Raw genomic sequence first — 15,568 nt, forward strand, 5'->3', positions numbered from 1 at the left:
ATAATGAGAAGAAAACGTGGAATGAAGTCATATAGCCTACAATGATACCTGTACTATGTTTGTTTTCTTTTGATTTTAGACCTTGACAGCACTAGCAGGCCTACTTATTCACTTGAGTTGTAAGTCAGAAGATAACAAACAGGGGGAGTAAATAATTATTTTTATTATATTATATAGAATATAATGCTAAAGAACTTCAATTTAAAAAAAAAATGTGAATGTATAATCTGTAAATTAATGAAAAAATAAAATTGTAAATTAAATATCCACACTATGGGTTATTCAGTAACCCTCACTGATGTGTACTCAACTCTATCTGTAAATAATTAATTGTTCACCAAAATGCTTTGGAATGTAATGTTTTGGTATATTTCTGAGTGATTTAAAGGATGTCATATATAAGTAAAATATGGAGTGCCACAGGGATCAGTTTTAGGGCTTCTGCTTTTCTCCATGTATATGCTTCCCCTGGGAGATATTATCAGGAATCGTGGAATAAGTTTCCACTGTTATGCTGACGATACACAACTTTATATTTCTTCAAAACCTGATGAGATTTCACAATTCTCAAAATTAGCAGAGTGTATCAATGAAATAAAAGATTGGATGGCCAGAAATTTCCTTCTACTCAATTCTGACAAAACAGAGGTTCTAATTATTGGACCAAAAAACTCTAAAAATAAGCCGCTAAAATATAATTTGACTCTAAATGGATGTACTGTAACTTAGGTGTTATATTTGATACCGATCTGTACTTTGAAAATCAAATTACCAGTGTTTGTAGAACAGCATTCTTCCACCTAAGAAATATTGCTAAATTAAGGCACATGCTCTCTGTTGCTGATGCCGAAAAACTAATTCATGACCTGAAGACTAGATTATTGTAATGCATTACTGGGAGGATGTCCAGCAAGATCAATAAATAAAATTCAATTGGTTCAAAATGCAGCAGCCAGAGTGCTGACGAGAACCAAGAAATATGATCATATTAGCCCCATTTTATCATCATTACATTGGCTACCTGTTAAATTCCGTATTAATTTTTAAATTCTGTTAACTACATACAGATATAGTCTCAATCGTTTGTGCTGGTTTGTGCCAGTAAATGTTTTGTTTGTTCCGCTTCAGATTTTTAAATATTAGACATTTCATTATTGGTGATGACGTCGCGCTATGCTTATATTTGCCAAAGGCAAAGCATCACTATTGTTCTCTTGCATACTTATTATTATAATTCTTATAATTCTTATTATTTTTCCACACAAAGTTTGGTGCACCTCTCCCGCAGCTTTTGTCACAGACCACTGAGTGAGGTGTCAAATCGTGCGGCTCATTGAGGAGAGGTGAGCTCTATCTTTTCTAAGCGATCGGGTGTACGATGTTTGCACCAGGGGCAAAAAGGGGCCGAAAAATCCCATAGACTTAACATTGCGACAAATTTCACGAGTCACGGCTCCGAGCAAGGATTTCGCAGAAACGTGTGATTTGCCACATTTGAAGAGGCTGGCAGGCTCTGTAAGAGCATACCTCAATATGGGGTAAAAGTTGCACCTCTGGGGGGCAGGAGCTGCCCAAAGTTGCCCCATTAACTTACAATGGTGTAGGACGGCCCATGAAATGAGCCGTCCTACACATTGCATAGGGATTTTGTATTGAACATAGCTCTGGATCACAGTGTCATAGAGACAAGGGGGCGGGCTCATTTTACTCAGACGACCAATCAGTCTCTCAGGATCATTGTGAAGCTATCAAGCCACACCCTAGCAACCATTTAGAGCACCTTAGCAACAAGTCCCATAGATTTCTAATGAAAGACATCAAAGGGATATCTCCGGATAGAAGTGTCATAGAAACACAAGTGTGGTCTCGTTTGACTCGGGACAGCAAACAGCCAATCATGAATCACCTCAACACTTCCTAGCCCCTCCCTAGAAACCATTGTCGAGCACCTTAGCAACCAAAATCCATAGAGGGATATCTTCCATTCTGAATGTCACAGAGGCATGTGAGTTGGTTTATATCATTCATACTGACAAGCAGCCTTTGGAGTTTCATGATTGGCAGCTGCCAAGCCACTCCCTAGCAACTAAACAGAGTACCCTAGCAACCGTTTAGCAATAACTATATCTCTGCATCAGAACATCTTACAGACATGGGGGTTGGTTTATATCATTCACACTGACAAGCAGCCTTTGTAGTTTCATGATTGGCAGCTGCCAAGCCACTCCCTAGCAACTAAACAGAGTACCCTAGCAACCGTTTAGCAAGACCTATATCTCTGCATTAGAACATCTTACAGACATGGGGGTTGGTTTATATCATTCACACTGACAAGCAGCCTTTCTAGATTCATGATTGGCAGCTGCCAAGCCACTCCCTAGCAACTAAACAGAGTACCCTAGCAACCGTTTAGCAATAACTATATCTCTGCAACAGAAAATCATAGAGACTTCTGGGTTGATTTATTTCAATCAAGATGGCAAGGAGACTTGATAAGTATCACTATGGTAACTGCCTAGCAACCAGATGGGTTTACCCTGGCAACCGGGTAACAAATCACATATCTCTACACCAGAAAATCATAGAGAATTCTGGGTAGAGTTATTTCAATCAGGATGGCAAGGAGACTTCATTAGTATCACTATGGTAACTGCCTAGCAACCAGATGGGGTTACCCTAGCAACCGAGTAACAAATCACATATTTCTGCACCAGAAAATAGTAGAGACTTCTGGGTTGACTTATTTCACTCAGGATGGAAAGTAGCCATGTATTGTATTACCTTGGTAACTGCATAGAAACCACATGGGCTTACCCTAGCAACCTAGTAACAAATCACATATTTCTGCACCAGAAAATCGTAGAGACTTCCAGGTTGACTTATTTCACTCAGGATGGCAAGGAGCCATGTAAAGTTTCACCAGGGTAACTGCCTAGCAACCAGATGGGGTTACCCTAGCAACCAAGTAACAAATCACATATTGACTCCAATAGTGACCAGCAGTTGACAGAGATTCCATGTTCATCAAAAAATAAGTCCAAAATGGCAACATAGACTCTTAAACAGAGCATCTGGACATTTAAATCCTTTAAAACGGATGCTGAGTTAGCTCATTTGCATGTCAACATTCTGGCAACCCGCATGAGCTTCGAGTCTGGGGCGGGGCAGACAACTCTCCAATATTTTGAATTTGGACTGCAGTACCCAGCTAAAATGCTTGTTGGTCAATCTTACTTATTGCACCTTTAAGTAAAATAAAACAGACAACTCACTTCCCACAAATTTTGTGATTTGACCTGGTTTTACTTTGGTATTTTCATGACATATTTTAAACGTCTTATATGTAAAATAACGTTATTTTAACACAAGAACAAACTGCAATTTTAGTCAGACATTTTGTTTTATTTTCATATTAAAAACACATTACATTTACGGTTTGTGGCTACTTACATACCAGATGAGTATTTTAACAACATTTTAAAAACTTATTCAGGTGTTGTTTCTAGGATGTTTTTAAAATGTTGTTCTGCAACACTATGTAACTGCAACCAAAATGCAACATTGTGAAACGATGTACAAACGTTTTGTGTTTGCTAGGTGGGTTTATTTGACTTCAGAATCCCAGTGAGCATTTTGTCAACTTCCCATAAATATCCAGAATGATAATTGCACCAAATGGAGACAATACTATTAAATTTGAATTTGGAATTTAATGGAATCCAGTGACACAGAAGGTCACACCTTCCTGATTCCAGTTTATAATTTACATCGAAGACCTGAGGAAGACACTCCTACAGCCAGGGGTGCAACCCTGGTCTGAAAGGCAGGGGGAGCCCAACATGTAGTGTTTGGATGATGTTAAGTTATATGCAGAGGCGGCTACAAACACATTATTTAATACAAAACTAGTTAACCTAATAAAGTACAGTATATGGTTATGTTATTTAGTAGAGGGGATCAGCATCATTCTGTGAGATTTTTTTATTTTTAAATGGCATCAAAGCATTCAATTCTGGTGACTTTGAGCGCAGCATTTTTACATTTTTATTAGTATATTGGGTAACAAATATGTGTGGTTTCTCAAAATTACCTCGCCAAAAAACTAAAATAATAGCCCGCTGAGACTGGTACTTTATATAAAATGGGTAAGCCTATGATGAGCTCTGCTAGCTGGCTAACATCATTTACCAATTTTCCAAAACAGTGTCAGTGGCGGTTGGGACATTGGCTATAAAAAAAAATGACAGATATCAATGTATAACTTTATACACGCTTATATCTGTCTCTATACACACACACACACACACACACACACACACACACTCACTCACTCACTCACTCACTCACTCACTCACTCACTCACTCACTCACTCACTCACTCACTCACTCACGATACCATGGTCTCATTACCACAACCGCAGACTTTGTCATAAAGATTTTACAGAAATTATGTCTCTGCTGTAGTCATTGGTGCAATTCATGGGGATGACACAGGGGACATGAAACCCCAAGACATATTTGTACAGGTTCCCTTTGAAACACTATTCAAAACATCCAGTTGCTGAAATGGACTCTTAAACCTGTCATAAAATGCTTAATGTTAGTGACAGTGGATTGCAACAGTGTAATTTTTAGTCTAAATCTAATATTCAGTACATACCCCAAACACTTAAATTATTGCCCCTTAGAAGATACATTTAAAGACTCATCATGTAGGCCTGAGTTTAAGCAAAACAGACTGTTCAATCAGGTTACAATCATAATGATTTCAAAGCTCTCTGAATGAGGGTCCAGCCCTCTATCAATACAATTAAAAAAACAAAACTGTTTAAAATAAATAACCTTAAAAACAGAGCAAAGTCCAGAATAAGAATTATTTGTGATCCATGCCCATTCAGGGACTGTGACTGTTCATAAAAGGTTGATTCAAGGAGGTGGAAATATGTCTTTAAAAAGAAAAAAAAGTGAATAGCCAAACTAAATGTACCTGATCATCTGATATATATATAAAAAAAGATGTTTTTATGAAAACTGAACATTCCTCATGCTAGGATTTTGGGAGCAACAAGGTCAGTTGTTTTTTTTTCCAATTCAGATTCCAAACAGGCAACAAAAGACACGAGCATATCAGAGCTGATGTGTTCGAGCTTGGCACAAGGAACGCATGTCTCTGATGATGAGAGGGATGATGAAGATCACACTGCCTCCAGTCTGTAAAGAAGAGACAGATTGTTTTTAAACCTCAAATGAGCTTTAAAACACTGATGACAACTTTATTCACCATGTGAACCATGCAACATGACACCATATCTGAAGGTGAAGTGTGTAATGTTTTCAGTATTAAAAAGGTTCTCTGATACCTGCTTTATATGCAGATACAACTTTGCCTACAGATATAATTAAGCCTAGTTTCACTTAGAAGTGTAAAAACAAAGAAAAATCCAAACAGCATTTATGAGGGCACTGTTGGAAGTGGATGCTACTCAAAAACTAATCAAAAGTAAGGAACTGAATCCCTTTATGAAGGGCCCTTCTAGAAGGATTTTACCAAAATGTCCATTCAATGATAACTTCAAGCTCTGTGGAAACTGAGATGATCCCTGCGGAGCTGACCATTGCGAACCTAAAATGCATTTTTGTATGATCACTCAACGCCCCAGAACGAATCCTTAGACGTGATTTTGCCTAAACAGATTGTCACTTGGTGGACTTAGAACTGGATTTTTATATGTCAGTGTGTCAATGGACTTGTAGTGTGTATGATTCTTGAATCAGAATCAGCTTTATTTCCAGGTATGCTTACACATACAAGGACTTTGTCTTGGTGACATGAACTTCCAGTGCACAACACTAAAATACAGCAACAAGACAGAGATAATAAAAAAATTGGATCATGTAGAATTGATCACCATGGGGCCTGGGTAGCTCAAGCGAGTATTGGCGCTGAATACCACCCCTGGTGTCATGAGTTTGAATCCAGGGCATGCTGAGTGACTCCAGCCAGGTCTCCTAAGCAACCAAATTGGCCCGATTGCAAGGGAGGGTAGAGTCACATGGGGTAACCTCCTCGTGGTCACTATAATGTGGTTCTAGCTCTCTGTGTGGGGTGTGGTGAGTTGTGCGTGGATGCCGCGGAGAATAGCATGGGCCTCCACATGCGCTACGTCTCCGTGATAATGCACTCAACAATCCACATGATAAGATGCGTGGATTGATGTCTCGGATGCGGAGGTAACTAAGATTCGTCTTTCACCACCCGGATTGAAGCAAGTCACTATGCCACCATGAGGATTTAGAGCGCATTGGAAATTGGGCATTCCAAATTGGGGAGAAAATGGGAGAAAAAAAAAATGATTGACCACCATAAAGTCAAACGCTGTGTTCATAAGGTCAAACTTCCCCCCAGACAGATACTCTCACTAAAGCCCCCCTCCTCCAAAGCACCACATCTCACATGGTGAGACATTAATTGGCCTACGAGTACATTTCTAAATGTATCCAAACAATTTTTATTTTATTTTTTTATTTAACCTTTATTTAACCAGGAAAGTCCCATTGAGGTTAAAAACCTCTTTTTCAAGGGAGTCCTGGCCAAGAGGCAGCAAAAACACAATCAATTACATTTATAAAGGTTATACAACACAAATAATTAAAAACATTTACAATTTAAACAGGTCATTTCAGGTTCTCTCAATCTGGACTTAAAAGCATTTAAGGAAATGAGTTCAGATAATTTCAAGTCGTTTTGCAAAAAGTTCCATGCAGAAGGAGCGGAGTAGACAAAAGCCCTTTTCCCCAGTTCTGTTTGGGCAAATGGAACAAAGAGCAGCAAGTGATCATTTGATCGCAATGAATAAGAACCAACACTTCCCCATGTGATTAAACTACTGATGTAGGATGGCAACAGACCAAGCATGGCCTTATAGATAAAAATATGCCAATGCCCTGATCTCCTGTTGGACAACGATGGCCATCCCACTCTGGAATATAATTCACAATGATGGGTCAAATTTTTACAATTTGTAATAATCTCAGAGACACATGATAAACAGTGTCAATCTTATGCAGACATTGTGCTGAAGCGGTCCTATACACCAGGTCACCATAATCTAAGACAGATAAAAATGTTGCAGTGACTAGCTGCTTTTTTGCTTTAAAAGAAAAACAAAATTTATTTCGAAAGAAAAAAGACAGTTTAAGTTTGAGTTTCTTCACAAGGTTGTCTATATGAGGTTTAAAAGCGAGAGCATCATCAAGCCAAATGCCAAGGTACTTATAAAAATGAACCACCTCTATGACACTTCCAGTCAAAGTGAACACAGGAGGAACTTTAGAAACCTTCTTAGTATTACTAAACAGCATCAGCTTGGTCTTATCAGCATTGAGAACCAGTTTAAGCTGCATAAGCGTGTGTTGAACCACATCAAAAGCTTTCTGCAAAGACTCAACTGCTTTAGCTGGGGACGATCCAAAACAATAAATAATCGTGTCATCAGCATAGAAATGCATATTAGCATCCGACACATTTTGGCCCAATTCATTTATATACATAATAAACAGGAGAGGACCCAATATTGAGCCTTGTGGCACCTCCTTGTGGACCTTCACCAATGCAGAACATAGACCATCACATTTACCACACTGAGTCCTGTCACTCAGATAATTCATGAACCAGGAAACTGCACAATCAGACAATCCCAAACAAAGAAGCCTATGCTTTAAAACCGCATGGTCCACTGTGTCAAAAGCTTTCGACAGATCAAGAAAAAGTGATGCACAGAACTGCTTTCTATCAAGGGCGACAAGTATGTCATTAATTACTTTTGTAACAGCAGTGATGGTACAGTGCTTTTTCCTGAAGCCTGATTGCAGTTTAGAGAGAAGTTCATTTGAGTATATAAACTCTTTTGATTGGTCTGAAACAAGGGATTCTAAAATTTCTGACAAAACACAAATTAGATATAGGCCGATAGTTAGTTAAAACTGCTGGATCACCTCCTTTAAACAAGGGAGTAACAAAAGCTGACTTCCAAACTGATGGTATTTCATTATTTTGAACTGACAAATTAAAAAGAATTGTAAGGGGCTCAGCAACAAAATCAGCCGCCTTATTCAAAAAAATAAGGCTCTATTAAATCTGGTCCAGGAGGTTTTCTGTGATCTAACGCTTTAAGAGCTCCATGCACCTGCTGCACAGTAAAAGAAACAAAATTAAAAAGCTCTCCAGAAAACACTGGGGAGTATGTGCATGGAGTGACAGCGACTACTCCTGTCGACTCGGACAGAGAACCAACTGATACAAAATGCTCATTAAAGCAATTTAAAACATCAACTCTGTCGTAGACTGGAAGAGAGTTTTTTAAGACAAATTTTGGGAGGGCTTCATTGCTTTTATTCACAGATAGAGACTTGATGACTTTCCAAAATTTCTGTGGATTATTGAGATTTTCACTTGTGACTGATAAATAATATTCTGATTTAGCCTTTTTAATAAGAGAGGTACATTTGTTTCTTAGTTGTCTGAAAATGGACCAGTCAGTAGCAGAATCACCATTTCTAGCTTTAGCCCATGCCACATTTCGCTGATGGATAATGTCTGACAACTCTGGAGAAAACCAAGGGTTTTCCCGTCCCTTCACTCTGTGCTTTATCCAAGGAGCATGTTTATTTACAATACTCTCAAAATTCTCCTTAAAAAGTGTCCAGGCAAGTTCAACATCAGGCAACAGGCCAAGCTGTCCCCAGTTAATCAAAGATAAATCATGATGATAGGCTTGTTTATTAAAATTTTTCAAATTTCTCTTTCTAATAATTTGCGATTTACATTTGGGTATTTTACTGCCTCTCGAAGTAGCAATAACACAATGATCACTCAGATCATTACAAAAGACACCCATAGATAAAAATTTATGAGGGACATTTGTTAAAATCAAGTCAATTAAAGTAGATTTGTCAGGATTTTTGAGATTAGGCCTTGTAGGTACATTTACCAACTGGCTAAGACTGATAGAATCACAGAAAGATTTAAATTCATCAGAAACAACATTTAGCCAGTCCCAATTCAAATCCCCGGCCAATAAAAGTTCCCTATAGTTTAGACTGGACAAAAGAAGCTTTAAATATGATAAAGCCTCCCTGGAGGCCGATGCAGGTCTATAACACCCCACAACAGTTATTGAAAGGGACTTAAATATTTCAACATTTAAGGCCAAAAACTCCATTTGCCTACAGAGAGACTCAGACAAAACAACTGATGCACCAAATCTTGACTTAACATAGATAGCTACGCCACCACCTTTCTTCGGCCTGTCACTGCGAAAAACATTATACTCATGTACTTTCATATCTTCATTTGTAATTGATTTCTTCAACCATGTTTCCGAAATTATCGCTATGTCTGCATCTGTAGATTCAATCCATATTCTAACCATGTCCATTTTGGGTAGTAAACTGCGAACATTTAGATGAACAAATTTAAGTCCAGGCATTGATTTAAATTCAGCAGGGGTCGAAACACATTGCAAACAGGGGCCAGGATTGGGCTGCACATTTCCAGATAGAAGTAGGAGTAGTGTAATAATCAATCTGCACTTCACAGCATATTTTAAGGCCGGCCTATCATATGCTGAAACCAGGTAATGCCTGTCATTAATTGAGACAAAATATACAAAGCAAAAAATTTTTGCAATTTAGGCAAATCCCAATACAAATCCATCCAGAAATCCAGGTTCCAACAAAAGTGTAATGGTTCCTGGTGCATGTCAATACTGGTTTTTGTGCCACTATAGTAGGTTTTCTGTATGCCCACCATATAATTAAATACAATGTACACCATACAATGTAGTCAGAAATGTAGTCCAATTACAAGTATTTGATGTATGTAAAAGGTCTGTATAATCCAGATTACATGTAGTTCATTAGCTAACACAGTCAGACTGGTGGTAGTCAAGCATGCGATTGGTCACTGCTGTTATCAATTACGCAATAGGATTGCAGCAGTCAAGTGAGCATTCAGACATGGAGCTGACGGCTATGCCATTTGAGTCACTTGAGTCTGTTTACACGCAGTAAGACAGTATTTTGTTCCCATGCCACGCCCACAGAGGACACTGAGGACCAATTGGTTTCTACATATGCATTAACTTCTATCTTTAACATTTATTGAAATGATGGGTTCTGTAGAAGTGGCAACATCTTTAAACACACCAAAGCATGACCTGAAACAAAAAAAATAATCTGTTCTAGAGTAAATCTTATAAACTGTTGAAAAAAAGGTGTAGTCCCTCCTAGATGGATTCAGAAGTCTCCAAATGTCTGTAAGGCCAAGATACACATTCTCTTTAGTGTCAGTGTTGCTCTACAGGGTCTACGTACACACCTTTCCATCACTATGATCAAGGACCAGATCCATAAAATTATTGAAGATCATACCATGAAGGATCCCACAGGCTTGTAGCTTTCCATCAAGATCTATAAAAAATCATCTGCGTTAGGTGCATAATATGAGCCCAAATCAGATTTTGCTCCTGTATTTCAGCCCAAACAATGATTCTTCCTAACTGATTTTAATCTGGTTGAGACATTTAAATTGTAAATGTTTACTTATAAATGTGATGACTCCCCTGCTTTTACTCGAACCAGCACTACAAAACACATGCACACCCCATGCCCTGCCAAGTTTTTCAGCTTCATGTAAAGAAAGGTGTTTCTTGAAGGAATACTATATAATGGATATAAAAAGTCTACACACCCCAGTTAAAACAGCAGGTTTTTGTGATGTAAAAATGAAAACAAAGATAAATCATGTCAGAATTTTTACACCTTTAAATGTAAAAATTACAACCTATGCAATGCCACTGAAAAAAAAACTTAGAATAACCTAACTGCATACGTGAACCAATCCCTGAACTAATACTTAGTTGAAGTACCCTTTGATTTTTTTAACATCACTCAGTCTGTTTGGATAAGAGTCTGTTAGCTTGGCACATCCTGACTTGCAAAAGATTTTCCAGATCGGTCAAATTGCAAAGGCATCTCCAGTGTACAGCCTTCTTCAGGTCCCCCCACAGATGTTCTATATGATTCAGGTCTGGGCTCTGGCTGGGCCATTCTTTTGTTGATTTGGATGTGTGCTTTGGATCATTGTCATGCTGAAAGGTGAAAGATCTCTTCATTTTCAGCTTTCTAGCAGACGCCAGAAGGTTCTGTTCCAAAATTGACTGGTACTTGGAGCCATTCATGATTCCCTCCACCTTCACTAAAGTCCCAGTTCCAGCTGAAAAAAAGCAGGCCCAAAATTTGATGCTGCCACCACCATGCTTCACCGTGGGTAAGGTGTTCTTTTGCTGATGTGCAGTTCAATCTTGGTCTCATCAGACCATAACACATTTTTCCACATGGTTTTGGGAGACCGGATGTAGGTTTAGCAAGGCTTGGATGTTTTGGTTTTTTTTCTCAAAAAAAGGACTTGGTCTTGCCACCCTGCCCCATAGCCCAGACAGATGAAGAATGCGGTATATAGTTATGTAGAGAGCAACCGGTATTTGCCAGAAAGAGATCCTTTAATGTTGCTGTAGGCCTCTTGACAGCCTCCCTGACCAGTTTTCTCTTTGTCCTCTCATAAATTTTGGAGGGATGTCCTGTTCTTCATAATGTCACTGTTGTGCCATACTTTCTCCACTTTCTGACAACTGTATTCACTGTGTCCATGGTATATAATGCCCTCACCTGAGCGATACCTTTCGACAATGAGATCCTGATGATGCTTTGTATGCTCTTTGTGGCCCATGACACTTGTAGTAACATGCAACCAAGAAGATGTCTGAAAAATCCAACAAGAACAGCTGAGGTTTATTTGGAGTCAATCAGAGTCACTTCAGGTGAAGACAGGTGTGTACTATTTCACATCAGCTTGATGATTGGTTGATTCTGAACACAGCCACAAACCCAATTATAAAAGAGTGTGCACACTTATGCAGTTAAGTTATTCTAAGTTTTTTTTTATAATTATTCTCTGAAATATGTCACTTTGGTTTTCAGTGGCATTGCATAGGTTGTAATTTTTATATTAAAGGTACAAAAAGTTAAATTCTTTACATCACAAAAACCTGCTCTTTTAACAGTGGTGTGTAGACTTTTATATCCACTGTATCAATTTTTTTATGCTTAAGATACAACAAAATTTGTTATTGTCTTTTAGATAACAAGATAACATCAATCCAAACAAACAAATAGGGAAGGGGGAGTGACAGACATATTAATAATTTAACAATCTGAAAAAAAGAGAATAATTTTTTTATTAAAAATGTTACTTTATATAGTCATTCCTTTATAAAATGTTGGAAGAAAAACATTGCCATGCATCAATGGTACTAGGTTTAGCCTTATTAATTTGTGCTGTTGTACATTCACAATTCACTATTTTAAGGAGGCTATGAATCCATTATGTTTTTGCACACATGTGCAGAGTAAACCAGTTCTGTATTATTGTCTTTGCAGCTGTAAAACCAGCAAACAACATCATTTTTTGTAATGAACATCATTGAGAAGACCTAAACCTGGATTAGAGATGTAATCAATTTGTAGTGATGATATAGTGTTACAGATATGACAGTTTTAGTCAGCTGTAGTTTTATTTTGAACCTCTTGTAAAGGGTTATGTACTGTATGCCCTATGGATGACTTTGAAATGGATAAGACGATGAGCTAAATTTTTTTAAAGTTAAAATCAGATAATTCACGATTCCAAATAGATTTAATAGAAACAGGCTTTGCAATGCGTTTGTTAAGTTTACTATATATTAAAGAAACAGATGGCCGACCAGAGGATGGTGCGATCCAGGATGAGAGGAAATGGGAGATGCCCAGGGAACTCCATATGCATTGAGAGCAGAGCGTAACTAAAAAAAAGACAAAAAATGAGGATGCTGGTAAACAAAACTTAGTTCTTAGTTCCTGAAGCGAACAGAGTCCCTGGTTATCATATAAGTCACTGCATGTGTTTATGCCCAATGAAGACCAAGAGGGTTAGACAAATGGACGATTTCCACATAAAAAGTTGTTCCATAAGGGTGTGTTGTTACAAAATTTGAAAGGTCCTGCCATCAGAGGTTCAACCCTTTTCCAGATCCTAATAGAATTAGCCACAACCGGGCCAAATTTGTTATTATCAGTTTTATGTCCTATGCCAGCAAGTAAAATATCTTGGAGTCTATGTGGTTAAACCATGTCAGCTTCAATTACCCTCCATGAAACCAAGTATGAAGAGCCTTAAATTGGAACGACCAATAATATAATTCAAAATTGGGCACAGCCAATCCTCCTGAAAGTATTGGATGCTGCAATGTGGTAAGTTTGATTCTAGGTCGTTTACCATTCCAGATAAAACAGGAAAGTATGGAAATGATCACCTTAAAATAACCTGGAAGGGGAGAAAGCAGCAGCATAGAGAAAAAAAAATGAATCTAAGGTAACAAATTAATTTTGCCTGCGGAGATTCTGCCTCGAAGATAGACAACTTTAATAGTAATAAATGAGGTGATAGAAGCGTTAACCTTAACATTGTTAATTGGCATTAAAGCAGATTTGGTCCAATTTATCTTGTACCCCAATAAACTACTAAAGCGATCAAATTCCTTAATTATACCAGTTACTTAAATATCAAAGTGGTCTAAATATAAAATAATGTCATCAGCATACAGAGAAATAATATGATAATGGTCATGAATCTTAATCGGTGCTACTTCAGATTTCCTTATGGCTTGTGCTAGTGGACATCCCTGCTGCAGAGGTGAGTGTTATAAGTGTCTTAATCATAGAAATGAAATGTTCACTGAAGCCAAAGCATTGCAGAACCGCCCACATATAGTTCCACTCTAGCCTGTCAAAGGCTTTTTCTGCATCAATTGAAAAAAACGAACAAGGGCTCAGGTGAGAGTCTGCAAAGTATACGAAAGAGTCGCGCATAGTATCAGACGCCAGCTAATAAAACCGGTTTGATACTCCTTGATTAAGTCATGAATTAACTTCTCCATGCGAGAGGCAAGAACTTAAGCGTAAACCTTTAAAACGCATGGGATGAGTGATATTGGTCTGTAGCTGGAGCAATCTAACGGATCTTTCCTCTTTTTAAGAAGCAATGATACCAATAATGTTTTTTGATCTCTATAAAATACACCATGTCCAATCGCAAAATTAAACGAATCAAGCATGAGTGTCCCTAACAAATCCCATAATTTTAAATATAATTCAAGAGGGAAGCCATCTAGGCCCGGAAAATTGCCCTTCTTAAGGCTTTTTAGTGATTTATAGAGCTCATCCAAAGTCAAAGGGGCCTCCAAAGATTCTTTATCCATCTGTGGGATCCAAGGCAATTCTAATCTATCTAGATATTCCTTGCAAATTGATTCATCAAAATTGGTTTCGGCTTTATACAGATTGGTGTAAAAACCTTTAAATACGTTGTTAATCAATGTAGGATTCGCAGTGACCTGATCATTCAATGATTTTGTTGCGCTAATATTTTGCCTAGCCCTATGTAAAATAAACTCTGCCTTTGATCAGACAGGACAAGGACAATCATGTAGCCTGTTGATCAGAAATATTTCGTAATAATTGGATTATATTTTCTAATTGTGTAATCTGGCAGGTTTTCGGTTTGGCAAGAATAGAAGAGAAAGATATACAGAATCCTCGTATAGCACACTTAGTTGTTTCCCACAATGTTTGAGGGTCCACATCACAAGATGTATTAATTTCGAGAAATTCCTTTAAATGATCTTTTAGCAAATTAATGAACATCTAATTATTTAGTATTGATGTAAAGTCACCATCTAGGGGCCTTGGTCTTAATGTTGGAAAGGTGAACATTACACAACACTGCAGAGAGATCAGAAAATACAATTGTTAATATAGTGGATAATGGAGTTATGTATAAAATATGGAGAAATAGGTCATCTATACTATAGAAAGTCTTATGTCTATTTGAAAAAAAAAATGTGAAGTCCTTCTGAATTCTCCAAAGATCGATTATATTAAGTTCAGTGATAAATTTATTCAATAACTTGGGATGGATTAGCTGTTGTATCAGGGTGATATTTATCTAATGCAGGATTTAAAACAGCATTAAAATCACCACCCACTACTAAAGGACAATCGATCTGCTCCAGAAATGCATTGGAAATATTTGTAAAAAATACACTGCCTGCCTCATTCGGGCAGTAAATGGAGACGGTGCTAATCTGTCATTACGTATTTTGCAGCGGATAAAGAAAATCTATCCTCATCATCATTCCCGGTATGTTCAATAGTTAAATGTAGCTTCCTATCGACTAAGATAAGAAACCCCTTAGTTTAATTAAGAGCCCAAGAGAAGGCTGCCAATTTGTAATACTTGTTTTGAAAACGTGCCACGTCGCCTTGTTTAAACGTGTCTCTTGAATCAGGGCACAGGAAATCGATTTAAGAAATTCTAATATACAGGTACGTTTGATAGCAGAATTTAGGCCATTCACATTCAGTGATAAGATATTCAGAACATGCAAAAGATAAATAAAAGTATTGATGTCTG

At 37.7% G+C, this 15,568-nt stretch overlaps 1 protein-coding gene across 2 annotated transcripts in view; it reads right to left on the reverse strand.

Annotated features, from left to right (window-relative positions):
* Nucleotides 1-3,326: 3,326 nt before the first annotated feature.
* Nucleotides 3,327-15,568, reverse strand: part of slc37a3 (solute carrier family 37 member 3) — a 163,061-nt gene continuing 150,819 nt past the window's right edge. Inside the window, exon 15 of one of the 2 annotated variants that reach the window (XM_052121023.1) lies at nt 3,327-5,211. In XM_052121023.1, the coding sequence (XP_051976983.1) occupies nt 5,128-5,211 (84 nt within the window). In that variant the 3' untranslated portion in view covers nt 3,327-5,127. The remainder of the gene's footprint in view (nt 5,212-15,568) is intronic. The other variant, XM_052121022.1, reaches the window with a different exon arrangement.

The sequence above is a fragment of the Xyrauchen texanus genome, chromosome 47 (genome assembly GCF_025860055.1).
Source record: "Xyrauchen texanus isolate HMW12.3.18 chromosome 47, RBS_HiC_50CHRs, whole genome shotgun sequence".
Taxonomy (NCBI): domain Eukaryota; kingdom Metazoa; phylum Chordata; class Actinopteri; order Cypriniformes; family Catostomidae; genus Xyrauchen; species Xyrauchen texanus.